This window comes from Serinus canaria, chromosome 7 (genome assembly GCF_022539315.1).
Source record: "Serinus canaria isolate serCan28SL12 chromosome 7, serCan2020, whole genome shotgun sequence".
In the NCBI taxonomy this organism is placed as follows: domain Eukaryota; kingdom Metazoa; phylum Chordata; class Aves; order Passeriformes; family Fringillidae; genus Serinus; species Serinus canaria.
The window spans coordinates 29,950,425-29,977,240 of record NC_066321.1 but is presented as its reverse complement, the minus strand read 5'-3'; the positions used below and the strand labels follow the sequence as shown (position 1 = coordinate 29,977,240).

Sequence of the window (26,816 nt, the reverse complement as noted above, 5' to 3'; positions counted from 1 at the left end):
GTCTTTGTGAGCTCTATTGGACCCCCTCCAGTAGCTCCTGGTGTTTTGTACCAAGGAGCCCAGACCTGGACACAGCACTCCAGATGTGCCTCACTAGGGCCGAGTAGAGAGGGAGGAGGATTTAAAGGAGGAGAAGCCAATGAGAGGCGGCTTTCCTGCCTGGGTGATTTTTCTCCTTTTTCCCTTATTTTAAATGGCAGGGCCGGTTCGCGCTCAGGCGCCGCCGTGCCCGGGCGGGGCAGGAGCGCCGGGGTCGGGGGCGCTCGGGCTCTGCGGGGCGGGCGCAGGTGCCGGCGGGGGAACAGCTCGGGGCCGCGGCGCCGCTCCCGCCCCCCGGCCCCGCCCGGCCCCGCCGCCGCCGCCCCGGGGAGGGCGGGGAGCGCCCGGCGGAGCGGCGGGAGCGGCGTGAGCGGCGGCGGGCGCGGGGCCCCTCCCGGCGCTACCTGTGCGAGCGCCGCGGGGCCGGGCGGGGGCCGGGAGGCGCTCCCAGCATGGACTTTGACGGTGGGTTTGCGTCTTTACCGTTCAGGAGCCCGGAGGAGGCGGCGGCGTCGGTGGGACGAGGGCCGGATCCCGCGGGCACCGCCGGAGGAAGGGGCAGCCCGGCGGCCGGGCACCGTGCGCGGCGGGGCCACGCTTCCAGCATGCTGCTCGCACGGACACCGCCCCGCCGCGCCGGTATGTGCCCGGCTCCATCGCCCCGAGCCGCGCCCGGGCCGGGAGGGAGCGGGGATGCGCGGCCGCACCCGCGGGGCGAGCCCGGCCGTGGGCAGCGCTGGCCTTCAGGCGCCTCGGGATGGTGTCGTGCCGGAGGGCAGGGAGACGGAGCCGTGCTCTGAGGTGGGGTTTGTCAGGACGCCGGCCGTGCTGCCTTACTCCTCCCATCCTCTCGCAGCGAGGTTGCCGGCCACGGACTCCTCCGAACTGAGCGAAGCGGAGGTGCCGCTCCGCCTCGGAGGTACCCACTTCGCTGGGTACCCTGAGGAAAGGTGGTGCTACGGACAGCAGTGAGAGCGAGGCGGAGTGGGAAGGTGAACGGCGTGGCTGGTTCTCTCCAAGCGCTGTTCCTGCCGTGGGAAAGACGTGAGGCTACTGTATTTGCCGGCGGAGGTGATGTGAGGGTCTGTCAGCCCCTGCTTTGCCATGAGTACCTCTCCAGGCTTCCACACTGACCCTTGTACAGAGCAGGTTACCTTCATCTGCCATGTTATAAAACACAGATTTAATAATGCAAGACCCGTCATGGCAAAGATTCTGAAATATTTTATGCTTTCTCATAGTTCAGTAAGTAGCAGTCCAAATTAGTTTTCTAAATATAGTAATTTTAAAAAAGGAAAAGATGCGGGGATTTATCCTGTAGCCTTAACAAAGTGGCATTTTTAACCTTCAAGTACATACAAATTAGTTTTCTTCTGAACATCACGTTCTGCTGAGAACGTTCTTCCTTTAAAATCACCTTGCTTTGTAGAAGTTGCCAAGGGGTTGGGCAGAGCCTCAGGACGCTCCTGTCCCTGGGGACAAGGTGTTTCCGTGGGCAGGGTCCTGGGGACAGGGCTGGCAGCGGTGCCGGGCTGTGCGGGCACGGCTGCCTCGCCTGGCAGCCGGCCTTCCTGCTTCCCAGGCGCGAAGGCGGCAACTGCTGGAAGCAGGAGCTGGCACGTCAGGAGTGATGGAATTCAAGGAAACAAACACCGGGGGAGAGCCGTGAGACAGAGTGGTTTTTAAGGCTGACATAGTTCTTTGTTGCAATTCGGGGCAGCTTTTGTACAGCTGGAGCATCTGGTTGTTACCTCCTCACTTTGTCCTCTTACTCCTCGGTTTGTGTGAATCAGTAGTAACATAGTTGTGATTTAAAATGTGGGCCCATGTTTTCCTATGCCTTCCTATGTGAGTTGTGGAAAAATGGCTTTCCTGGTGCATTCCAAATTCCCATTTCCCTTTTTATAATGGGCTTCTGGAGATTAAATGGGGTTGTGTGCTGCCTTTATTGTGCTCTTCTGTGGTTCATCTTGGGCAGATCTTAACCGTCTGCTTCCCTCTTACTTTCATTTGTGTTAATCGAGTGGAGCCTTCAGCTTCCTCAGGGTGTCACAAAGGCAGGCAGTGTCCCTCACTCATACCTTAGCCTCTGCAGCTCCATATGTTTGTTGTTGAATCTTGTGACAGCCACTACAATAGAACCCGACCCCGTCAGCCTGAGACACCGATCCGCTGCTCTAGCTGCTGCTGCTCCTCAGTTCCTGCTGGCAGGATCCCCAGGCTGGGCAGCAGCCAGCAATAGCTGCAGGAGGGGCTTTTCTTGCTCGTAAAGATTTGTGCATCCCTTTTCATTGTCTGCAGCTCTGTCTCTGCCAGGCACCTGTGGAGGACAGTAATGCGCCTTTACAAACCACGCCAGATCCTGAGCCTTAGTCTGAGAGTTAAAATGTGTTCCTGAAGAGGACTGTTAGTAGGAAGGCTGTGACCCCATAATTGAGTTGTTGGGATGAAGTTTTGTGGTACATGTAGGAAAATTTCCTGTTTCCACTCTAGTTCATTGCAGTGTTGGAGCTTTGTAATAAACCAAGAGGCTGCTCTGTTTGGGCCCAGTGCTGTGCCTTAGAGCAGTCTGTCCTCAGTGTAGGACTTGGCCAGTGTCTCTGACACCTTTGCTGGTGTGCTTTGTGTTTTCCCCTGCTGTGGGGATGGCCTCCAGACCATGGAGGCCATCCCCACAGCAGCTAGTACAGATGGGAGGGGTTGGTAATTACAAGACCTGTGGGTTTTGCTGAAAGAAATGTTGAACCTGCATCCTCTGGTGCTACACAGGGCAAGGAAACAGCTGCACATCTAGGTCAAAAACTTTCTCTCTGGTATTTTGTTTCTGTTCACTCACCAGTTTTGAGCATTATTTTGTGTTTGGGGTCTTGAATTTTGGATCTCCTCTGTCACTATTAGCTTTCCCTTCCAAAGGCATTCCTCTATAGTTTCTGTAATTGGGTTCCTTAAATCTTGGCTAAACTTCCTGCAGATGGAGTTTCTGAGAAGCCCTGAATTTTCTTCATGATCTTTCTTCTCCAGCCTCACTCCAAGGCCTTAATTGCTAAGGAAATCCATCGGTTCACTGTTATCCACGTTGTCCATGGTCTGGCAGAGTCTGTACTGGTGCGTGCATGTGTGCTGAGACATTGGGGGAAAAAACCATCAACACATTGTAAGCATTTCTGTCCAAATTTGCACTAACAGCAGTCTGTACAGCAGTTTGGACCAGTAGCTGAGATAAAGTATGAACAGAACCTTTAAGAGGTTTTTAGCATCATGTTCTCTAGTGGCCTCTGGGCTGCCCCCTGAGCTGTGTTGTTGAACAGGGGCACTCCACACTGTGTGTGCAGCTCTGGTGAAGAAACTGCTGCACAGGAGGGAGGATTTCAGGACAGGCCGACTGGGTGCAGTTTTACTTTCATGGAATTAGACAGCTACCAAGCACACAGTGTTCTTTGCTTTTAACAAGACTTCTTCCTGGATGAAGAATAACACTGGGGCTGCTGAGGGCTGTACCTACTGGCATTGCTGTTCTCTGAACTACTGGTATTTTCACCCAAAGGTTTCTTTTGGTTTGCTGCTCCCAGAGCTTGGGTAAGATTGCTAGAATAGTGCAGAAAGCAATTGTTTTTGTTCCTGGCTTCTGTGCTTGTGTGTCTTGGGGAGGGGCTAGATTGTTTCTTGATTTTTGTGGGGGCTTTTGCCTTTTTAAATTTTTATTTTAAGTCAGTGCTAGTTTTAGAGTTCCAGAGTTTGTCAGCATAAAAACTCACATTGACACAGCTGTACTATTTAGCAGCAAAACCACCCCACTTGCACTGTGCATGTAAATCATAAAGTGAAGTAAGAAGAAACATTTTCTTCTCTCTTGTTTTTCCCTCTAGTTTGAAGATTTTCATGTTCCTTAACTGCATTGCTTAAGTGCTTGAGTGATGAAATTTGACATGGAAATTGCTTCCATTAAGTAACTCAGTGCTCTGAGAAAGGAGGTTGTAGGCAGGTGGGGCTCAGTCTCTTCTCTCAGGTAGCAAGTAATAGATCCAGAGGAAATTACCTCAGGTTGTGCCAGGAGAGGTTTAGGTTGGATATTAGCAAAGATTCTTCACTGCAAGGGTGATTCAAGATTGGAACAGGCTGCCCAGAATGTGGAGATGTGGCCCTTAGGGACAGGTTTTAGCTGTGGACAGGGCAGTGCTGGGATAATGGTAGGACTTGATCTGAAAGGCCTTTTCCAACCAAACCAAATCTATGATTCTGTGATCAGCTGTGCTCTTACTGAAAAACCTGTTAAAGTAAACTAGAGGTCTGCCTGATTTGGAAAAGCAAATGTATAATTCCCCCATTCAGTTAGAAACTGGCTTAGAAGCCTGGAAAAGCATTTTCAATTCTGGCCATGGAGGGGGGAAAACCCAAGCCTTTGAAATTCCAGGACATTCCTTGAGACAGATAACCAGGAGACTTTCCCTTCCATGCTAATCCTGCCCAGCAGTTGTTTGCAGTTGCTGCATCCAGCCTTTTCCAATCTGCAGCTCTTATCTCTTGTTGGCACTAAGCGACAGGAGAGGGAGGGGATGGCTCTGAGAGGAATGAGAGCTCCATTTTTGCTTTTCATGTCCTGAGCTGTTGTGGGATATTTGGGTATCAGTGATTGCCTGAGGCAGCAGTATCTTTGGTATTGTGCTTGTCTTAAAGTAACTGTAGCTGTTTAAACTGTAGCTGTTTCCTACGATTAGGACGAATTGTTATAATAAATGTTATGCAGTGCATTTCCTCTGTAGGATTTGCAGGAAGCTGGATGCTCAGGAGAGCAGAACTGAAGGCCTGGTGGGTTGGACTGCTCTGGGAGCCCCTGCCTGGGGCTGCTTTGCACAGAGAGCTCTGAGTCCTGCAGGGATGGAGGGGGTGCTGTGCACTGAGTGAATGATTCATCCCTCTGCCAGTTGTGTGCTTCTGCTCTGCTCCCAGCTGCAGAGGATCCCAAGGCCAGTGCCACGAGTACTCCTGAATTACAGCCCATCTTGGCAGGGAGAGGGGGTGTTCTGGTCTTCCTCTGTTGTTACATGGAGGGTGTGAATATTTTAAGTGATTGGGTGCAGTTCAGAGATGCAGATGCCCGAGTGCTGTTTGGTTACCTCTGCAGGTAGGTCACCTGCCCAAACTCCAGCTTTGAATAGCTTTGTTCCAGAGTTTATTTTTTCCATGATAATGGCAGCACTGGGATTGTCTGACTGTTCTCCCTGTGTCCTTGGATGATCCAGGTCTGGGTGTCAGTAGAAGCTTTGAGAGGGAGAAGGGAAAACGGGAGAGAACTTTTGAGGTTAGGCAACAGATGAGCACAATACCCTTCCCATATCCTTGCTGAAATCCCCCTGACCTGGACTTGCTGTGGGAAGAGGTTGGCATCCTACAGATGGTCAGGAGCCACTTGCCCAAGCAGGGCCCCTCTCTGAGCCCAGCATTAGGTGCTGTGTATAAATTCCTGCAGCCTGTCATTCAATCTAATTTATGAAGTGCTGTATCATCCTTTTACCTTTGTCAAAGTCAAGTTCTGTGTGGGAGGAAAGGCAGGCAGCCTTGTGCCAGGCCAGCACTACGGATTCATCCCCTTGGTAGTGAATATTGTGCACCTCTGACTTCCTGGAGAGTGCTAAGCTCTGTTCCTGGGTTCCCTTTGCAGAGTCCCAGACGTGAAGCTGTCTGTGCTCTCCTGGGGACGAGGGGACAACCTGTTACAAGCAGATGTGGTTCTGGTAAGTGGCACTCTGAGCTTCTCCTGCAGATACCCAGGGGAAAACTGAAAGCCTGCCTGCTGGAGGAGGAGTCTTATTTGAACCAAAAAGTTTGGCTCTGTCACAGCAGGAATTACTTGCTGCCTTCAGCTGGGCAAAGCTGCACATTTTGAAGCTATTTTGAAAACTTTGACTTATTTTTAATCTGGTGACTGCTGTAACAAAGTGTTGCAGAAAGCAGTTTCTTACAGCGTTATATTGAACTTCAAGGTTTTTTTCCTGAGGTTCTCATGGATGGAAAACATGTAGATGATAGCAGGAACTCACCTGCTTATGATGGCTAGAGATGTTGCATAACAGCAAAATGCTTGCTCTCCTGCCTGTTTTCATCATATGCTGGTGTATTCCAGAGGCCAGTGAAACCCTTAATTTTTGATATCACATGTTTACCTTTTTGCAATTATTTTTATTGATTATTTTAATCCTTTAAAAAAATCTTGTTTGTTTTTAAAAATTGCAGTTATGTAATTAATAGGGTTTTTTTTCTTCTATTTTAGATTGTCCAATAGTGAATTGCAGATCCTTTCACCATCTTTTTGTTTCCTTCAGTAGTTAGAAATGAACTTACCTTGGCAGGAAACACTTTGCCAGGCTGGCAAAGAGACTGCTTAGCCCTAGTGCGCCTGCTGAGTTCAGCTACCACCCCTTCAATATTATCTCTCTGCTAGTATCACCACAGTAAAAAAAGTATTAGGTGAAAAAACATCTGAACTTACCCTTGGGAACTTCCAATTCCAATATGGAATTGATTGTTTTCAAGACTTCCATTGAAGTCATACACAGTGTTGTGCTGAAGTTAAATGAAGCACTTAAAAACATTTTGACTGTACATCCAGTAAAATTGAGCACAACTAGTAGCCTGTATTTTTCAGATGAATAAATCAGCGTTTAACCTACTGTAAAATCCGTCTCTGAAAAGAGAAGATGAGTTCTCTTGATGATGATGCTTTAGCTCCTGGTTGAGAGTGAGCAGAGCAAGCAGAGCTCCCTGACCCCTGGCTCCAGCTAAGCCCAGCGGCTTTGGCACGTGAGGAACTGCAGAGCTCTTGGCCTGAGCCCCAAACCCTCCATGCAGTGATGGCTGAGGCACAGCTGGCCACAGAGCAGGGCTTGGGCACTGACAGAAACAGGCTCCTATCACACAGGTTTGCCTCGTGCAGTTACAGGATGCAGCACTGTGCTGGGAGTAAAATGAGCTGGTTTAATTGGTTGGGCTTTCCCTTCTCAGGGTAGGAGCGTTGTGTAGAAAGGTAGAGATGTTAAAATCTGTCAGAACTTAACACTCTGGAGATGAGTTAGGCAGAGAGGACTTCAACAGCATTTCACCATGTGTGTGCAGGCGAGGGCTGTCAGCAAAACAAGGAAGCAGCCAGAAGGTTGAGGGCAGCTTCATTTGCAATGATTTCTGTGCCAGCAATTATTAACTCCAGTAGACCGGGCAAACTGTGACACTCACTGCAGTGGCTTGGAAAGTACTGAGCTCTGTAAAGAATGAAATGAGCAACAGGCGAGAATTTAAACTAGGGTGCAGAACTTGGCTTTGAAGCTCAACTGATTTGGAACAGGTGAATTGTATTGTGAATTGCCTTGCTGCCTGCAAGCTTTAGAGCCAGCCTGTCCTCTGTGTAAGACAGTCCCAGGAGCACTTCACTTGGCCCAGGTAAAGGAGTAGAGATGGTGAGTTCTGCAGAGGAAGATGCTGACCTTAGGGAATTTCTCCCTACCTGCTTTAAGGAGAATTTTATGCTGCCTCTACTCACATTCTGTCCTTTCCATTAGACACTAACTCATCCACTGGTGTCCCCTAACAGAAATCTCCAGCTGCACGAGGGAGACATTAAAGCAATGATAAAATCCTAACTAAAGATAGCTTCTATTTAACAGACCTCCATGAAAAAGCTTTTGAAAAAATAAAAAGGAAAACTGTAGCTCCAGACTTGGATAAAAAAATCCAAATCTGAATAGTCTATTTTCAGGACAGTATCAAGGATAAACTCTGATAAAAATACATTGCAGCTGTGTTTTACCTTGGCTGGATCAAGACTGCAGCTTTCAGGCATCAGCAGTGCTGGGTGGTACCTGCTGTCAGTGGTACTTGGATCTACATATTTGTCCAGAAGAGCAAGTGGAAGCGATTAGTATTAATGTTTTATTGATGGTAAATATTGAAATTAGACATGCACAAGATATTACTATTAAAGCTTTGAATTATTCAGCTGCCTGAATTGCTTTCAAGCCTCTCCTTGGCCTCTGGTCTGGAGGCATGTTAAGTTTGATGAGTGTATGTGATGGATAGATGGGTATAGACATAGGGATAAATGTAGTTTTTTGTGCAGTGAAGGGAATCCTGCTGTTTACTCATCTCATGGCAAGTTATCCATCCCGTCTGTACTCATTTAACGATCAGTTATTGGAATAAAAATCTGATTGCTTGGCTCTGCTTTGTGGTGGGTAAAACTGCAAGTAGAGGTCAGCCCTTGGCAGCAGGGCTTGTGTTACAGGCCTGTGGACCACAGCGCCTGTCCCAGAGCTCTGGGCATGTGCTGCACAGGTCAGTGTGCACAAAGAGACTCGCTGAACTTCGCTGAGGTGATCTACAAACGTTCCTCTACAATGCTGAAATGTCCTGCTACAAAGCTAAAGGTGTGGTATTGTTTGTGTGGACTTGGTGGTTTCTGGAGCCCTTTAGGACTGACTTCCTGCCAGGAGCACCAGCCACTCCTTCTATGCTGCACTTCAGCCTTACAAACAGGTAGCAATGGTTTTTAGGAAGCAGCAAAGAGAGAACAGGAGCCCGTCCCAGCAATCTGGTTCTCCTGAGGGAGAACTGGGGAAGTCCCATCCTATCTATGAAGCACCATTTGCCTGCAAATGGGATAGATTTCCTCTGCAAGTATTTGCCTGTGATCAGGTTACTGGATGGAAGCCCCTATTTCCTCCAGCGTATAAAGGAAATAAATAAGGCTTAACATCTTTGCCATGATTGTGTTTTCAAAGGCTATTTACAAAAAATCTTTAACTTTGGCTGACCTTAGTACAACGTCATTGGGTGAAGCTGCAGGGAACAGTTGGTTTCTGTGCTGTGCAGTCTTTATTTTGGCTGGCAGTCTGTTAACTCTGATAAGTGGGTAAGCGCATGCCAGGCAAAGTCAGGCGTATCGTGAGATTCTGCTTCGCCTGAGAAAAGGAGCCCCAGAAACAGCTTTGTAGGCCAGTAAACAAAAACCCACATTTGGAGTTGACCAATTCTGGATCTTGAGGACTTGAACAGGACTCTGCCAGGTGTTTTGTTGGTCACTTTCCCTTCTCTGGGTGTAAAGTTGTCCTGCTCTAGTGAGAATGGTGCTCTGGCTCTGTTGGAACTGCCTTGATCACAGCAGGCTGCTGCTGCTGCTTTCCCTACCCTCTCCAGGGAAAAAACAAACCCAGCTCTTGTTCCTTGTGAATACCTTCTGGTGGTTGCCCTGCTCCAGCCTCTTTGAGCAACAGCAGAATGACACTGGGAATTAGTGTCACTGTACCCAGAGGATGTGTGACAGCCATGACACAGGACTCTGGCTATGGTGGTTGTGGGGTGGCTTTGGTGTTTATTTCCAGCAGCACCAGTCCCTGAACAGCATTTGTTTGCGGTTTCAGGAGAAGCATAATGCATTGTCAGCTTGGAAGAAACAGACTTTATTTTTTTTTTTTAAGACTTTTACATTCCTAGATGGCCTACATCCCATACTGGGAATTGCATTCAAAAGCAGCATGAATTCAGGTCAAACTTTGCCTACTTGTAGTAGATGGATGTTACCGATAAAAACATTTTACGCACGCTGGGCAGAGATTTACTTAAGCTGCTTCTCCGAGTGCCTGTAGTGAATTTAGGTTTCCTTTGAGCTCACTGAGAATGGTAACGTATTTATTGCCTTTATATGAAACACTGTTTTGACAGATTTCCTTGGAAGAAGCACAAAAGGAGATGTGCTGTCCTTTGAAAATAACTGGAGCCACTGGCAAGCAGCAGCGACACTGCATCGAACGAGGGAACCACTTCCAGGTTATCACAGCATGCTGCTGAACTGACTTGTGTGGCTGCATTTTCCAATGTACCATGGGATGCATCAAATCCAAGGCCGCTTTCCAAGGGTCCAACGCGGTGCAGGATGAGAGGATCGGGGCAGGCAGCGAGGGCTGTGCTGGGGAGAAGTCGTCGCTGCTGGCGGTGCAGGTGGAGAAGGGCCCCTCGAGCGCCATCGTGCTGGACTACGCGCACCGGCTGTCACGAGAGATCCTCGAGCAGGCGGTCAAGCAGTGGGCAGTGACCGAGAGCAAGTACAGCGACATCCCCTTCATCGAGAGTGACGTGCCCTGAGCCTCCTGCCAGCGCAGCTCTGAGCATCACCGTGGGGAGGTGTCTGCAGGGAGAGCCTGAGAAAGTCTGCCTTTGAGCCTAGATTGCTAACAAACTGCTTGGGTTGCAGTAGAACCCGTTCATCAAGTGACATTCGTTGTCAGCCGCGTGTTGAGTGTACTCTGTCTTTGTACAACTTGGATGTGAGAAGGAATTAGCGTTAAAAGGAGGATGAGAAGACTGTGGCTGCCCTGCACCTCCACAAGCCCTGCCACGGAAGACAAAACATGGATTATTTCTGTGTTCTGCATAAAAGATCAGTGGTCTTTTATGGTGGTAGGTGAGATCAACTCTCTGTGCTTGATGAATCTGTCTGCGTTTCGCTAAAGTGAAATCAAGGTCTGCATGTAGCAAAGGTTACTGCAATCATAAATTTTACTTTTGATTCTGTGACCTAAGTCTGTAAAATCACAAAATGATGAAGGCGATGGGAGGCGCTTTGCAAGCCCCAGCAGTATTCAGGGAGCCATTTGGATGATGATGCTATTCACCTTCCATGGAAGTGAACCAGTGAGAAACGTGCCAGTGTCGATAAGCAGTGCATTATCATTAACAGATGCTTTTGTAAATGCATGAGAGCTTGTCTCTAAAACCCTGCAGTAAGATAGGTTAATGACATCTGGTGCTGTGTTCAGAACAAAGCTGTTTGGTTTTTTGGTTTTGTTGGTTGTTTTTGTATTAGGGTGTCAGTTTGGGAGGATTTGGTTTTCCTGTTTTACTGTAACCCAGAGAGATGTGCAAAAACTACTGATAGTAACTAGTGAAAGGAACTTCAAAGGTGTGGCAGTGCTTTAGGACAGTTTGCTTCTTAGCAGCTGTGGCTGCATTACACTGCAATTCCACTCTGTAGCACCACCCTTGGGACAGGACATCTTCCTTCAGCTTCTGTACACTGCTGCTTCCCCATTGGAAAACCTGTCCATGGCAATGGCAGCAGGAGCCCCAGCCCTGAGCAGTGCCCTGAGTGCAGAGTCAGTGACCAAGCTGTAGGGCCAAAGCTCAAGGGCTGCATTTCTCCCCCAGCGCATCCAGGCGCTGCTCCCTGCTTGCCCAGGACTCAGCCTGACCCACTGCACTCACAGCTGGCATTTGACACATCAGGACACCGATGGATTATTTGTATTCATCCCAAAGGTACAATGTTGCTGATGTTTTATACAAAGTGAAGGCCTTCTAACAGCTTGGCTTTTACCACCTGTTTGTTCCTTTCTCTGTGATGCCCAGTTACAAAGACATAGTTCTTTTTTTCCTAGATCAAAATGTTTTCCATTTTGTTTTCATTTTATAGAGAAATGCTTTCCATACTGGCTAAAGCTGTTACTATTTTTACAAGGTACACATAGTTCTAGTAAATGATCCAAAGCATGATTTTTCAAGCAGTGGAAAGCAATCAAAAAGAGGACCATGTCAAATGCTGTAGAAGGAGAGTCTATGAATTGAGCTGTTTTGAAAATGCTGCAACACAAACTTAGGTATTTGAAACTCACCTATATGGGGAAGTGGTTTTATCAGAAATGAAGGGTGAAAAATGCTTCTCTGTGACACAGCACAAGGCTGTTATTAAATCCCAGTGACCAGACTGGATTCCCAGTGACCTGCTATTAAGGCTGTTCTCAGGCTTTTGCTGAAAAGGGAACAAAATCAGCTTATGCTGTAATGTCGTCCTCTTTGAAGTTACGTAGTCATCTTCAAAGCCATTTGCAAAGTGGGACTAAGGTTTTATGGTTCACTTAAATTCTCCTGATAGATGACATTCCTTCAAGTTCTACAGCACATATTTGATCATACTGTGTTTGCTTTAAAATACTTCCATATATTAGTGTGAGTTAGAAAGCAAAGCCAAAACACTGATCAGGTCAGTACATATCAATTAGATATTGCTTTATCACAGTATTAAAGAATACTAATATTCTCATTCTAGCTAAAATAAGGCTTTATTACAAAAAAGAAAAAAGGGCCAACCTTTCTCATGTGAGTGTGGGCTTGAGAATGTGAACACTGCTAACCACATTAATTAAAATTAAAAAGCCAAAGCTGCACAGCCATTGCTGGCCAGGCAGTTGAGGAGCAGGTAGAAAACTGCACTCACTGACAGAGCACCTTGAGGTGGATCTGCCCTTGTACAGGGCACTTCCAGGCAGTGAGGTGCTGCAGTGCTTCCTGTTGCCACGTCTCAAATCCTTCCTCTGGATGTAGCCTTAGCACCTGACACTCTTCAGGAATATCAGATGCCCTTCTGAGAGCAGTTCCCTGCTGGCAGGCTGCCACTGCACAGTCCAACAGCAGGCAGAGTTACAGCACAGCCAAGGTTCCACCAGAGCATCCCCTGTGATCAGCACTCCCTGGAGGAGGGAGGCATTTCCCTGGAGGAGGGCTCACCCAGGCACCCTGAACGTGCCCCTGGCACTGCTCCCCTGGGGGTGCTGCCCTGCCTGCCCCAGAGCTGCCCACGGGCTGACTCAGCACCAGCTGCTTGGTGGCCCAGCCAGTCCCTCAGATGCAGCCACCAACCTCAGCCCTCACTGGTGCCTGAAGCTCCAGAGTGGCCCAAGTGCAATTCCAGCTGCTTTAGGATGCTTTCTTTCCATGACACTGGCACTTTAGGGAAGGCACACAGCAAATGGAAAGCAAACAACAGGGAGGCTGCTTCTCACCAGGAAAATCATCTCTTTTACAGGATGCTGTCCTTATTTAATGCACTTACCCTTAACAGAAAATAAATCTGTTCAGTGCCACAGTCTGGTAAGAGATGGAGGGAGATCTCTCTCCAGAGCTCTGCTGTACATTTAGCAGGCACAATACTAATACATTGTAGAAATAAAGACTTCTTCACCAAAATAAATGTATGCTAAGCTGTGCTAGAGTTTTAGAGCCACTGACAGTGGGTTTCCAGCAAAGTTACCATTGATTCATTGACTTCATTTTGTGTAATAAAGGCACTCCTGTTTGGGACTGGCATACTCTGCAAAACTGTTTACTTCTATTTAGGAGTTAAAAATACATTTGCTTTATATTTTCTCCAGGAAACAAGATTAATCTGAGTGGGTATGATGTGACTGACTTGATATTCTAATAATAGTTCAAAATACATTAACTGCAGCGCAACTTTGTAAAGTTGACGTTTCTGGACTAAGACACATGAGTATTCCCAAATAAAACACACTACAATATATTTTTACAATATTTTTTGTGGAAAATATTTTCTTGTGGACCAAATAAAATTCAACTTACCATCTGCTTGTATGCTTTTTATTTGAAAAAAACCACACTATTGCAAAGACTGGACAAGATCTTGTTACCTTGAGCTTGGGGTAATTCCTGTTCACATACATTCTGGAAGCAACTGAACATGCAAGTCAAAGTTTACAAATTCAAAAGTATGTTCTTCCTAAGATCTTGTACAATCAGAGGAAGCATAATCCCTACTCCCTGGGAATTACTGTGTTTTTCCTTTCATATAGTTGGCTGAATATTGCTCCTTTTATACACAAATAATGGAATTATTAAGATAAAAAATCTTGAAAAAATAAATTTAAAATAGCAATTGTTTATGAATGTAAAATGTAAAAATTTTCAATAACACAGGAGGTTTGCACTTCTTATGGGACCAGCTTGAAGTGAGTCATGTGACACTTTCAGAATTACCCTAGAGATTTTAATGAAATCTCAATTACTTTTGGAACTACACTCAAGGACAGTCCCATAACAAGTATGTCCATGGTAACATAAACTCACAGCTGAAATTTTAATAATTTTATCTTACAAGACTCTAGTGCCAAAGCAAGGTGCCATTTTTTCTTGATTTAGCTCTCCATTTGCTCACCTCTGATTTTTTGAAAGTCACTCTTGGAAGCTCACCTTGATGCCTGAATTTCCTGGACTTTGTTTCCAGGCAAGAGCTCCTGGAAAGGAGGGAGCCTTAAGCCATTGCAGACCATTGCTGTTGGTCATAAGAACTGCCCAACGCTGAAAACTCCATAATGGTTCTGCTGCAGCTCTGACTTTTTCATTCCCCACTGCTGACTGTGGCATTTGAGCAGAAGTTTTCTTCCCCTGGTCTTCAGAAAAGCCAAAATATGTACCTGTGACCTGCATGTAAGTGTAGAAGTAAGCAGGAAGGAACTGCTATGTGCTCTGATGAAGCATAAAAAAGAAGGCAAAATGTTGAAGAAAGATCAGTAGCTGTTTGTATACAAAAGAAAAAATAATTTCCCTCCCACAAATACTTGTAGCAAGGGGTTCTGGTTATGTTGTGTAACTTCATGTCTTGTCAGCATCAGAACCCCACGACCTTGCATGCACTGGAAATTGCTGCTTGGTGTTCACAGCAAGGTTTGAGGCACTCATTTCTTCACCACTGTAAGACCAACAAAAACCAGCAATTTTCTGAAATCATGAAATACTGATTATGCAGCTGAATCAGACATAATGACATTTTAAAAAGTGGGCTATGCAAGCAAAGAGAAGCGTGCTTCAGGCTCTGGCAAGATTCTCACATTTGAAACAATGTTTACATCACACAGCAAGGCTGAAAAATGACAAATGTTTAATCAATAGAACAATTTCTTGTTCTCAGACTAATAATATATCAGTCTGAGCTTTTATTTAAAAGGATATTTAACATCATGGATTCTGTCTTGCATTTTCCTTTGTAGCTCTAACTGCATTAAAGGTTTAACCATATTTTATTTTCATTGTACACAGAATAATCTGTGGTACAATCCCAATTTACCAGATCAGTAACAAAGCCAAGAACATAAAAGGTCTCTTGACTTTTTGCTTATTAGGTCACCCCTTAAACTGTGCTCTTTTCCCCAAGGGCTCCTCCTGAACTAAGAGTTGATGCAAAAAATTAAATGTTAATCACTCTGTAAAGCAGTAAAAATAACAATTTGCCTTGAAGTGATTTTTCCCATTATTAACCAGAGATACAATTATTTTCTCATTACAGAGAATGTTCCTGAATGCAAAAAAAAAAAAAAAAAAAAGAAAGAAAAAAAACTTGTGAATCTCAGGCTAGCTAAAAAAGTCTTGTCCAAATTGATCACACTGCAGTTAATTTCTGTATCACAGAACTAAGCAGAGAGATAAGATGTCAATAGGTTTGATCTTTACAGCTTGAGATCGTCGTTTCCCAGTGGTTTAAAACAATTGTCCACAAATTCATCGCTGACTTCTTCCAGAGCAGCTGGCTTCCATTTGGGGGACTGGTCTTTGTCAATCAGCACTGCCAGGTGAACAGAGAAACACCAAAGTTACTCATCAACTTCCTCTAATTCAAGTGACTTAAGACTGCAGCAAGACAGATCACTGCAGTGATTCCATGGAGCAAGGCTGTGTGCTCTGGAGAAGGCAGAGCTTCTGGAACACAGATGTTCCTACTCTAATCAGAGATGGCGCTGGGAGTTGCTGGATGACACAAGGAACAGTGATCACTTCAGAGCAGCCCAAGATCTGAAGGAACAGACCTGAAATGAGTGGTTTAGTCAGACCTGCCACTCTTGGCTTACACTTCATGGGAGCCTGTGAGGGGCACTTTAGGGTGCTGCTTTTGGACAAGGCTTTCACCTCTGTGCAAAATCTGACTCTTGGGAGAGTACAGGAGATGACTCAGTGGTGCTAAGTGCCTAAAGCTAATTTAAACACATCACATTAATGATGAAATAACTCACGAGGAGAGAGTAAAGCAGGGTATCTTGGTGGGAACTGAGGGCATTTATCTGTAAATACTGACAGCTCTGCTGCGGCCTGGGTAGATTTAACTGTGACAATCTGTATAACCTTATTACACAGACTTTATGCTGCAGCCTGGGAAATACATCACTGAAAATAAAAACTACCACTGAATGAATCACATGTAAAAGGCTAACAAGAAAATGCCAATTCCCAAAGAACATTCCCTGTGTCACAGGAAGGCTGAAGGCATGTCAGCAATGGCTGCATTAGCAAACAATAAAACATGAGGGAGTTAATTTGTGTGTAAAAATTACCAGTATGAAGAGAATTCCAAAGCATCCTTCCAAGCACCTTTCAGGCTTTAAGAAACCCATAAAGGTGCTACTGAAAATGTGAAATTTTTATCATTTTTAGAAGAACAGCTGTAAGAACTGTGGCTCTCTAGGATGCACTGATTTGCCAACAACCCTCACAACCCTCATTCCCTTCAGAGGAGGGAGATCAGCACCTGATCTGGAGATGGACCTGTGGCCTAGGGAACCTCCTATCCAACACAGCCCACAGTATGTAAGAGAGGATGGGTAGGAAGAGGGAGCACATTTCCAATTTTTTTCCTGAGAATGGCTTTTATTTGTTTGTTTTCTGACAAAGAGTTTAAAAGAGGATGGTTCTAAAGGCAGGTGAACCATGACACTCACAGAGATCAGGTATTTCCAAGAATGACAGCTATTTTTGGCTAAGCTGTTATGTTTTTCTAAACTGAGTTTGTTCTTAGTGAGTGAACTAGAAATATCCAAGATGAGGAATGTGTAAGGGGGTGGAATGTTATGCTCAGTTAAAAGAATACCTACCTAGAGACTGTGCTTATTAAAAAAATATTTGTTTTCTAGTAGAATAATGAAAATATTCCCTTTCTGCATTGACTTCTTTATATTTTGTATCGCTCCAGCTTGAGAGCAATCATTAAGAAAACAGAAATCCTGGAGACTTCTAAGCAGGCTGAGAGAATTCATTATGATAAAAGTAACTGAGCACAGACATCGTGTAAAGGGTTTGTTCTTGTGTTTCACCTTTTTTAATCCAAATCCCAAACCCTTCTGTTCAGTAGCAGTGACTTTAACCGGATTTCAGTTAGTGCTTCCTCCAGCACAGTCAAAACTCTGGTATTTCCAAGCCCCTGGCATTCTGTTTGCTGCCATAAAATCTCTCAGCTCATGCCGGGCCCTGGGGTGCCCAAGGTACAGCTCACATCTGCCAGCCCTGCAGGGGAGGTGGCAGAAGCTGTACAGAAATATCATCTTTGCAGCATCAGCAAGATGTAGAAGACCTTTACAGTTCCATTTCAAGTGCACATTCCTGCACTAAGAGTCAGGAGGGTGAATTAACAGATATTTGCTGCTGAGACTGTGTCCTACCTGGGTGTGTTTGAGCACTGACTCCAAAAGTGACCACTTTTCTTAGGCAGTAAGATTTGAAAAACAACTCTTGGCAACTACCAAGCCCTGTGCATTTCTTAGCTGACATATTATTCTATTAATCAAGGTGAAAAATTGATACCTAATGTGTTCCAAGTCCATATGTACCATTTTATAGGAAAATGCTGATGAAATATGATCCATGTGTTTTACGCTTTAAGAGTTTTGGCTTTTCTTTAATCACTCCAATCATAAACAGGGAAGACTGCCACAGTAGATTTTCAGGTTGAAAGAAAACTGGCTAAAAATAAAAAGAAATTTTGACCTCTGGTCAAAGCAGGTTTAAAAAACCTGCTTTAAAACTACTCCCTAGAAAGCCATTTAAAATTATGGTTTGAAGCAGATGAAAGGTATTAGTAAAACCTGACCTGTGGCCAGTGGCTGCCAAGAAACATTCTTAAACTAAAATCTGATTGTTGTAACTCAACTTCTTTTGATGGTAGATCTTTTTGTGGTACAGAGGGTCAAAGAACTGGCTCTTAAATGCTTGTAATGTAAGGCTTTAAGAAAGAGAGAGCTAATACGTAACACTTTTATCAATTTTATTCACAATAGCTGGCCCTGTGATGTACTTAATAATCTCCCTTCCTGTTAAAAAGGATGCTCAGCACATTGATGGATAATGATTTTTATTAAATTAGACCAAACTACAAAAGTGATCTTGAGTCAGATTCTACACTCCTCTGCAACAAAAGAAACAATGCTAAGACTGAAAATTTGAGAACAAGATCTATGCAGAAAGCAGAGAACAAAAGTGCTTCAGGAACAAAATAAATTCTTATTAAAAACAATTCCCTCAGTGCAGTTGGATCTTTGTTGAGTTTGGTTTTTTTTGTTCCCCTGATATTGTTACACTTTTGCTACATCACCCTGTATAAAAGAGAAGTTTCCCCTGTTCTTGCAGCCTCTCTCTTTACAAGCAGTTTGTGTATTTCCTGGCCATATTGACAAGGGATTTGCCTTTCTACTGTACTGCAGTCCCAGATGGTTTCATGACCTTGTGCCTTGGAAGGAGAAATTCAGTTGGTGCTCCTCTGACTCTCAGACTTGGAGTTTGTCACTTCCTGAATAACTACATTTCAGCAGCTTATTTTCTGATCTAGACTATATACCAGGAACAATATTTTTAAGGTACCCTTGTCCCCATCACCAACATAATGAAAACCACTTCTCACCATGTGTGGTAAATTCTTCAAAGGAGTGTTTGCTAATAAGTGCTAAAGACTAATTAATTGAAGTCAGAAACCCTCCTCATGCTGTATGAATGAATTTTGCATCTCTCACCCCAGGCTATCTTTAGTACAGTTACTAATAGCAGCCACTCCAACTAATATCCATTCCTCAAGTGAATTTATACTGCTTATAAAGACAGATACAAAACAATGAGGAGGAGGTGATAATACTTGAGTATGTAACTGTGTACTGTGTGAATTAAAAGTCCAACCAAAAGTTATCCATCCAAATGCCTTGTACTGTAAGCTCCTTGGAAAAAAACTGTGCTTTATTTCATCTCGTGATGAACAGTACATAAATAATTGCTACAGCTCCTAACAGATGTGACTTTGGGTTTGAAAAACTGCACAGTGAATCAGCAGCAGGATCAAGGACAGGCTTGAAGTCTGTCCCCTAGATGAACTTGCTGAGCCATTGCTCTACTTTTACCTCTACCTCTCTTGACCAATGCCTTAAAATGCTGAATTAATTGAAGTTTACATACATAGTTTTTTAGTAGTAAGACACTTCCATTCAGAGATATTCTGGACATGGGGGAAAGTAAGTCTTTGTTCTAACAGTTTTCTATACAAACAGTTGTTTTTGATTTTGAGTCTCAAAGCACTGTGTAGCTGGCTGAACCAGCTCTGTGGCAACACTAAACCTGGACACAAGTGATGGATGCAGCTACTCAGTACTGTTAAATGTGAAATGGGGCAACCAGGTGGATAAATAATGTTAGGGAACTGAGATTGCACAAAGAAACAACATGGCTCCTGTGCTTTGGAACAACAGCAAATTTTGGTCACACAGAAGTCCAATAAGCACAACCTATAGAAAGCTGGCAAGTTTTTTCTGGGCTGTTGCTGCAAGCACTTGTAGTGATTTCCAAGGAAGCACCACCGTTGTGAATTTGTGTGCTGTTAAGCTTGAGGAGTGTTTTTGGTGTGGATACTTACCTGCTCGAACCCCTTCATAGAAGTCATGGCCTTTCTGAAAGATTATAAAAAAGAAAGCTGTAACATGGCAGGTTCTATTTATCCCATCTTTCCCTATCCCACTTCTGCTTGAAATGCAAGTTCTCAAGATTCAGTTAAATCCCACTTGTACTGTTCTTTTCTAGGCCTATTTTGTCTTTACTTATTAAAGAGCTCTGTACCTTCTTGCTTAAATGCAGCCACATCTTTTAAAATCAGTTTGTTGACCTGTAGCTGTGCCACAGTCCAAGTTCTCTCTGTGTAACATCTCAGATCTTTTTTCTAAAGAGGTTCACATAATGGGGTAAAGGTGGGTAGTATCAGAAATTCTTTTGAGAAAGGCCAGTCTTCAGGAATTGTGATGTATTCTGCATACTTGGAACACTTTACAGTTAATTGGAATCCTGTAAACATCCAATTCTTTTTTAAAAAAGGGTAATGTAACACTTAAATCCCTAAGCATGCTTCATTAGTAATGGAGCCACAATCTTAGTTTTAGTCAGGCATTAGAACATCAGAATTAGACGATTTTCACTTCTTTAAGTATTTACTGTGACTATCACAATTTAATTGGACAAATAAAAACCTTATTTTAAAGTGTGACAAAACTAATAATGAGGATGCCATGGCAAACCCCAAAAGGCATTTGTTCAGGTAATTCAGTTAGCAGCTCTGTTCCACTGCAAGGATCACTTTCTCATATGCTATCCAAGTACTCAGCACTTAGTACAAATAGCACTAAAATCTCTTGCTGTGATAAATTTTTCATAGACAACACTCTTGAAAGGCAGTGATAAACAACTATTTGCACCCTGCTGCTGGGAACTGAGGCACTGAGGGCTAAGTAATTTGAAAAGAAAACCTGTTCAAGAACACCAGTTTTAAAATTACAATTCAAATACGAAGCTATCAATCTATTAATGTTTTCATATTTTTTAACTGAAGTCTTCTACATTGCCACATGACCATCATTAATGTAGTGTCCTTTGCATTCCATATAATAACATGAAATGAGAAAAAAAGTGACAGCCAACACACAAAGATGATATTGAAAATTAAAACCTATAAAATATAAACTCTTGAGGAAATCTACATAAAATTTTTAGTCTCTGGTAAACTGTTCCCCCCCTGTGGCTGGGAAGGGACAAGGGGCTCAGCTGTTGCTTACCATGCACGCTTGGCTCAGTCTGTATTCCATCCGGAGTACCTCCTGTAAGCTCATGGAAGCTCCCTCCCTGAGCTGTCTGAGAGTCAGCTTTAAAGATGTGGGTGACATCTTATTAAGAGTCTGGGGAAAACATTAACATTATTTTTATTTTCTTCAATTTGGACACTTTGAAAGTCTGTCTTTTGTTCATTTTAAACTTTGTGAAGTAAATTACAGCTCTCTTCTCCCTGAGCTCCCTCTGTGACACCTATTCCTCCTGCTTCCTCCCACCAAACTGTCACATTAAATGAACTTTCCTGCATAAGCTCTGATCAGCAAGATCTTTGGGATGTGTGCCATCACTTGTGGAAAACCTAGAACTCCTAAGGTCCCATCATTTGAGATAAAATTACTACTAGCCAGAGAAATTACTGTAGTTTGAAAGACATTCTCAAGGAGAATCTTTTGATAAGTGAAGACAAGTGTTACAAGCAATTATATTTTGTTTTTGAATATCATATTTATATATATTTAGTGTGAATTACTCTTAGATTTACTGATCTTGTAGGTGATATTAGTATTGCTTAGCATGTAAGTTTTATTTGGTACAACAGAGTGATAAGGTAGTAATAGAGAGATTGGCAACAAACTTCAAGTCGTTGCTTCACCATCATTGGCAAAGACCAAACGATATGCAAAGAAGAAATCTGTGGAAGAAAATATTAGAATAAACCAAACGTATTTATCCAGGTTTCTTGTATAGGATTAACAGATACTGAAGTAGTCCAGCCCTAAATTACTCTGCTGATAGGAAGCTTGGAGGTCTTGCCTTCTTTTGACAGAAGCACAGGCTATAAATATTGTGCCACAGACAGAATTCTTGTAAAGCACACAAACAAATACTGTAAATCTGGCTCTCAGGAGTATCCTTTGGTGAACTGCATGCCAGTAAACAGTATGGGAAAATGGGGAGAAAGACAAAAATCCTAGTTATAAAGAAGAACTGAGCTTTAAAGCTTCATGGGGTTGTGGGGAAAAGGAGCTACATCTTATTGTTTCTTATCACTGTTTTCTTACTCTAAATACAATCCTGCCTTCTCTGTAAACCCAAATAAAAGACATGTATCATTCATGGTAAAACAGACATTTCCTGATAATTAGGATGTTTTTATCACTATTAAAAAGCAGCAGATGGTATGATTTGCCTCTTTACATTACTTTCATTGCAGACATTAGGCTCCTTACCACAGCCTGAAATGGCAGGTTTCCAGTCCTCAGCAGCAACACTATTTTCTAGCTCCCAATTACTCTTCATCCCTCCAAACACCAGCTGATACAGCAGTGACCCATTTTGTCTAGTTAAGCTGGAAAACATGTGATTGCTACACAAGCAGGAGTGTGTGGAATTGTGCCTTCAAAGCACTGGCTCTGTCGTTCTGTAACTTGCATCTGATCACTGTGCTTGAGAGAGGAGCTGGCAAAGAATGAGCCAACACTGGCTCCAAGTGCCAACAGCTCCCCAGTTCTGGTCAAGCTCTCCAACAATGAGATTAAGAAATCTGCTGTGCCTTTAACTACATCACTCTGTAGGTCCCAGATGGGTGGCAGCTTTTAACTGGACCCCTTATTTCCTGTAAGATGCTCTTGCTGGCCTTATCTTTCAGCTGACCTCTCCTCCTTTGAGTTCCACATTCTTTCATTTAGATTAGGAAGTCTTTGCTCAGACCAGGTTAAATGCTATGCATGGTACAGCCAGATGGCTCCAGGGGCGAAATGGCCATGGCAACTTCTTGTCAAAGCAAGCACTGGCATGGGGATGATCTGAAAATAGCACTTAAGGCAGCTGCTAGATGCACTAGACTGGTTATCTTGGCATATCAGTGAGGCTGAAGGTGGAGGAGGTACTGACATAAATCAAGCTGGAGGAAGAGGAACACGGCAGGAAAATAGGTAGGTGTAATTGCAGAAAAATGAGTCACCAGTGTAGTTATAAATACATTCTCTGTACAAAGAGGAGGGGATTGGTGCTAGGGAACAAGCCTGGAAAAGAGACAGGATAGGCTGGCATGGGGAGTACTAAAATGCAAAGAAGTCTTAATAGAAGTACTTGACATCTATTCCAGTATCTTTCAAACCATCTTGATTTTGACACAATGATCCCAAAAGCTTTAAGCTGAATTTGCAGCAGACTGAACACCAATAAAATGCTAACAGAAGGTGACTGAATTAAGTGGCACTGACACAGCAGATTGCCTCACAAGCATAAAAGTGGGAGTAGTGACTTTCTTTCACTTAAAAACCCCAAAACCTCCCAGAGGTCCAGTGCATCACTCCCCTTGCAATAGATGAAGACATCCATCACTTACTTATGTGAAAACCAAGTCAAGTATCTGATACTTTTCAGGTTTAGACCTTGCATTTACTTCATCCCACTGGAAATGGCACACCTGCCCCTCAGATTAAAGCTTTCTGGCTCACGTAAATCCTCAAAACAAAGTAGCTCTACAAAGTTAAAGGTTTGAAAACTACTGAGTTCAAAGTGTTAGTTCTCTAGCTTTCTACCTGTTTGTAGCTGAATTCAAAGTGTGGTGTAAATCATGAAGCCATTCTCAAGTAGAATTTTAACAACTTTATATTCTTCTTCATGCAATATTTCAGTATCAGGTACAGGATAGCCTGCCAAGCAAGCATGTTTTGAAAGTAAAAAGCAGGGGTATTGTAGGTCAAAGAGAATAGGCTACATGGGATAGCATGGTTCACAGCATACTTGGATTGTTGTGGAACTAGGAGTTCCATTTTATTAACCTTATTGATCCAAGGTGGATGTACCAAGGGGTACCTCCAAATTAGGATATTTGCATTAAAATTTCAGTTAGGGCTTATTCCATAAGCTCACTTTTACATATAATAAATACAGGAACAAACTAGGATAATAAGCATAGACATTGCTGTTACTAAATCAACTGCTATGATATTTATCAAGTGGATCTGCTGCTGTTCCTGTACCTGGACTCTAAAGTGAAACCTTGGTTTCACCACCTTGCCTAATCCTAATCCTTCTGACAGCATGTCTGCTGTCAGAAACTCCTCTGAAATTTAAGTATTTGTTCACACTAAAGTCCTGCATCTGCTAGAAAATGTGGGATTTGTTTCATGGGGTTTTTCCCACGAATTTCTGTATGGACTAAAGCAAGTCATACTAACAGACTATTATCTCTTGAACAGAGCAGACAATTGTTCTGAAAATCTGGTCAACTCCAAAGACATTCATTTATGAATCACATGAAAGAAAAAAGTTGTTATAAAGTCCTATTAAAGACACAAGAGAACTGAAGAAGCAATAAAACAGCCCTTTTTTGTTGTTGTTGTTGTTGTTCAGGAATTTACAAAATCAGTTATACAAAATCATAACTTTGAAGTAGATGACCTAATTTAGTCATCAATAGCTAACTTAGTTTTAAGTTCTGAATTAAAACTGTTAAAGAAATGTACTATCATAATAAGGAAAAAACCAAATAATTCTTTGTTGTTTTCAACATCCACTGAACCTAATCAATATAATATGAACAGATAACATTTTTATTCTGGCACCAACTCATTTGACTGCTTTATCCAATGAAACTTGGAATAGCAGGGGAAGAAATCAGCTTTCCCTTGTATTCAATTTTGCTTTTATAGACATATGCTAAACTTCTTGCAGTGTACTAGATGTACTGGTTGGCACAAAAATAGTCTTAGAACTTCCTTTCTCAAAAACTGATAGTTCCAGTGACAATGTGTTACATTTTGAATTAATTTTTTTTTAAAGTTACAGGGTGCCTAATGTGAATACTACCTTATAAAATTCCTTCTGCTCATATCAAAGTCAGAGAGGATGGATGTTTTATTTTACTATGAAAGGAGGATTTCTTCTGTGAGTTGTAACTAAAGTTAAAACCACCCTTTTGCTGGAGGAACACTTCAGTTCTATCCAGTTGGAATATTTCACTAGCTCCATTCAAAACTTTTACAAGGCACCTGAACGAAGATACTTCAAAGGAAAAACAAAAAATACACAGAGTATTTATAAATGAATATAAGTTACTTCTTGCTTTTGAGGCTGAAGTATGAATTATGTGTAAAGCATTGCTGCATGTTTCTTGAGAAGTGACTACATTCAACACTCAGAAATGCATTAGAAAGATCAAAAAATACTTTGTGATTATAAATTTTTTTTGCTGTTTACCCAAATGAGATATCTGGAATGGAAGAAAAACAACAACACTGTTCTGGCACTGTTTTATTCCAAGCCTTGGCAATATAATAGAAGGGAACACTTGTTCCCAACGACCCCCTGACTGTGGGGAGGGGAAAGGAAAGGGGAGTTTGGGTTTTTTACTAAATTACAATTTTCTGCCCCACATGATGGTGCTCACATTGTGTGATTTTAGAGGAACACCCTTGTCAGAGTAGAACTACTGAGAACTCCTCAGGACTGTGTGTGAGAACCTGAGGCTCACTATAGGGCAACTAAAGTCTGCCCTTTGATAAGAAACCATAAAAACATACTTAAAATCTCTAACAAAAATGACATAGGAGACTTTACCTCTAGCTGCTTCATGGCAAAGGGAGAACCATCTTGCTTTAACTTTTTAACAATTTCTTCCATACTATCTGCTGAAAAAAGACTAGAAGAAAAAAAAAACAGTTAACAAGCTGCTTCAGTCTCTGTGGCTTTTCTTAGCAATGCCTTCCATGTTGTTCAGTTTCAAGTAATTCAGGCATCTCCTTTTCCTTTACAAATCTCTAGTGTTTCAATAAACCTTACTAACAAACTCTGGTATTTATCTAAAAACTGCAATTACTACCATCAGTCTTAGCTAAAGATTTACTATGTTATAAAAATACAGCTATGAGCTCCATTCTACTGGTTTGCTGTCAGCATCTTTTATCTCTAAATGTAGCTACTGCCATCCTTCTTGCAGAGATTTAGCTCTTTCTTATCACTCTCACTTATTTCTCCTTTCCTCAAGTTCCAAGCTATCCTTGGCCTTTACCCAATGAGTACTGTAAATGTGTTAGGTTGCATTTCCTGTTCAATGGAATAGTTGCTCTCAGAAATTCCCATCCAATATCTACAGAAAATGTTCATTTTAATGTGCCATAGGCTATGAATCAGCTTACTTTGCCCAAGTATTTAATGCACCGATGAGTGAAATATTTAATGAGCTCCCTAAAGACAAAATGTTACTTAAACTTGGAGGTAATTTCTCTCACCTGATCTGTGAAATACTGTTACTAAATTGAACTTCATGTTTTCTACACACAAGAATAAATTTTTTTAAAAGATTACTGAATACCTGTTAATCTTCTCCTTATGTTCATCAAGTGCAAACTCCTTTTCTTGATCAATTGTGCACTATTTAAAAAGGAAATAAGTATTTTACTTGGTTTTTTAGACTGGAAAGTGTATCAGTACCAAAAAATTTCAGCGACTTGTGTTCCAGAAATATTGTATCATAAATGAACAACGAAAGTTCATAAGACAGCAATTTTTAAGGAATTAAAACTTTGCAGTGTGTATATATGAACTTGGCACTATCCTGTGACTGTTAAAGATGTTGCCTCATACTGCAGTGCTTGCTCTGAGCTACTCTGTATGCACGTTTGTCTGGGTGGTTATCTTGTACACAAGTAATTCTGGTTATTTACCAAAACACTTCTGTGCAATACACTAAGAATGTGCAGATAAATCTACTCAAGAATCAGAGATTATTTTTAAAAACCTTTCATTTTCTTTAAAAATATACAGGCCTATGTTTAGGCTTTTTTAATGACCAAGGAAAAAAAAGGCATTTCTCTTCCTTCTCTTTTCAATATCATTTAACAAAATTTTATTTAGACATACAAAGTGTGTGATAGATCCATTTGCCTTCTGTGGGAAGGCTGTCAAATGTTTCACATCTTCTGGCATTAGGGGGTTTGGGAGATAAGCAGATGTTTCAGGAACAGCAGCTGAAGCTGAAAAGGTTCCCTGGCATTTCAGCTCTGGTAACTAAAAATAAAGTTTCCTTTTCCATTCAGTGTAGTCTTGTAAAGCAGGGTACTGCAACATATAATCATTCCTATTTCACAGCATTCTGT

General features: G+C 42.9%; 2 protein-coding genes across 5 annotated transcripts in view; one reads left to right on the top strand and one right to left on the bottom strand.

Annotated features, from left to right (window-relative positions):
* The first annotated feature begins 417 nt into the window (after positions 1–417).
* On the top strand, positions 418–13,441 carry C7H2orf88 (chromosome 7 C2orf88 homolog). Of its 2 annotated transcripts, XM_050976770.1 has the most exons (3): positions 418–504; positions 5,699–5,771; positions 9,748–13,441. In XM_050976770.1, exon 3 carries the CDS (start codon positions 9,907–9,909, stop codon positions 10,165–10,167), a length of 261 nt encoding a protein of 86 aa, XP_050832727.1. In that variant the 5' UTR covers positions 418–504; positions 5,699–5,771; positions 9,748–9,906; the 3' UTR covers positions 10,168–13,441. The 2 variants fall into 2 exon arrangements, with proteins under 2 accessions (XP_050832727.1, XP_050832728.1); XM_050976771.1 differs by lacking the exon at positions 5,699–5,771 and having other exon boundaries at positions 421–504.
* A 1,294-nt stretch (positions 13,442–14,735) lies between these two features.
* HIBCH (3-hydroxyisobutyryl-CoA hydrolase) overlaps positions 14,736–26,816 on the bottom strand; it is a 34,066-nt gene continuing 21,985 nt past the window's right edge. The window contains exons 10-14 of one of the 3 annotated variants that reach the window (XM_030241157.2): positions 26,033–26,091; positions 25,279–25,360; positions 20,715–20,834; positions 19,529–19,562; positions 14,736–15,433 (exon numbers count right to left, since the gene is read on the bottom strand). In XM_030241157.2, coding sequence (XP_030097017.1) covers positions 15,318–15,433; positions 19,529–19,562; positions 20,715–20,834; positions 25,279–25,360; positions 26,033–26,091 — 411 coding nt within the window. In that variant the 3' untranslated portion in view covers positions 14,736–15,317. The other 2 variants (XM_030241150.2, XM_050976768.1) reach the window with 2 other exon arrangements.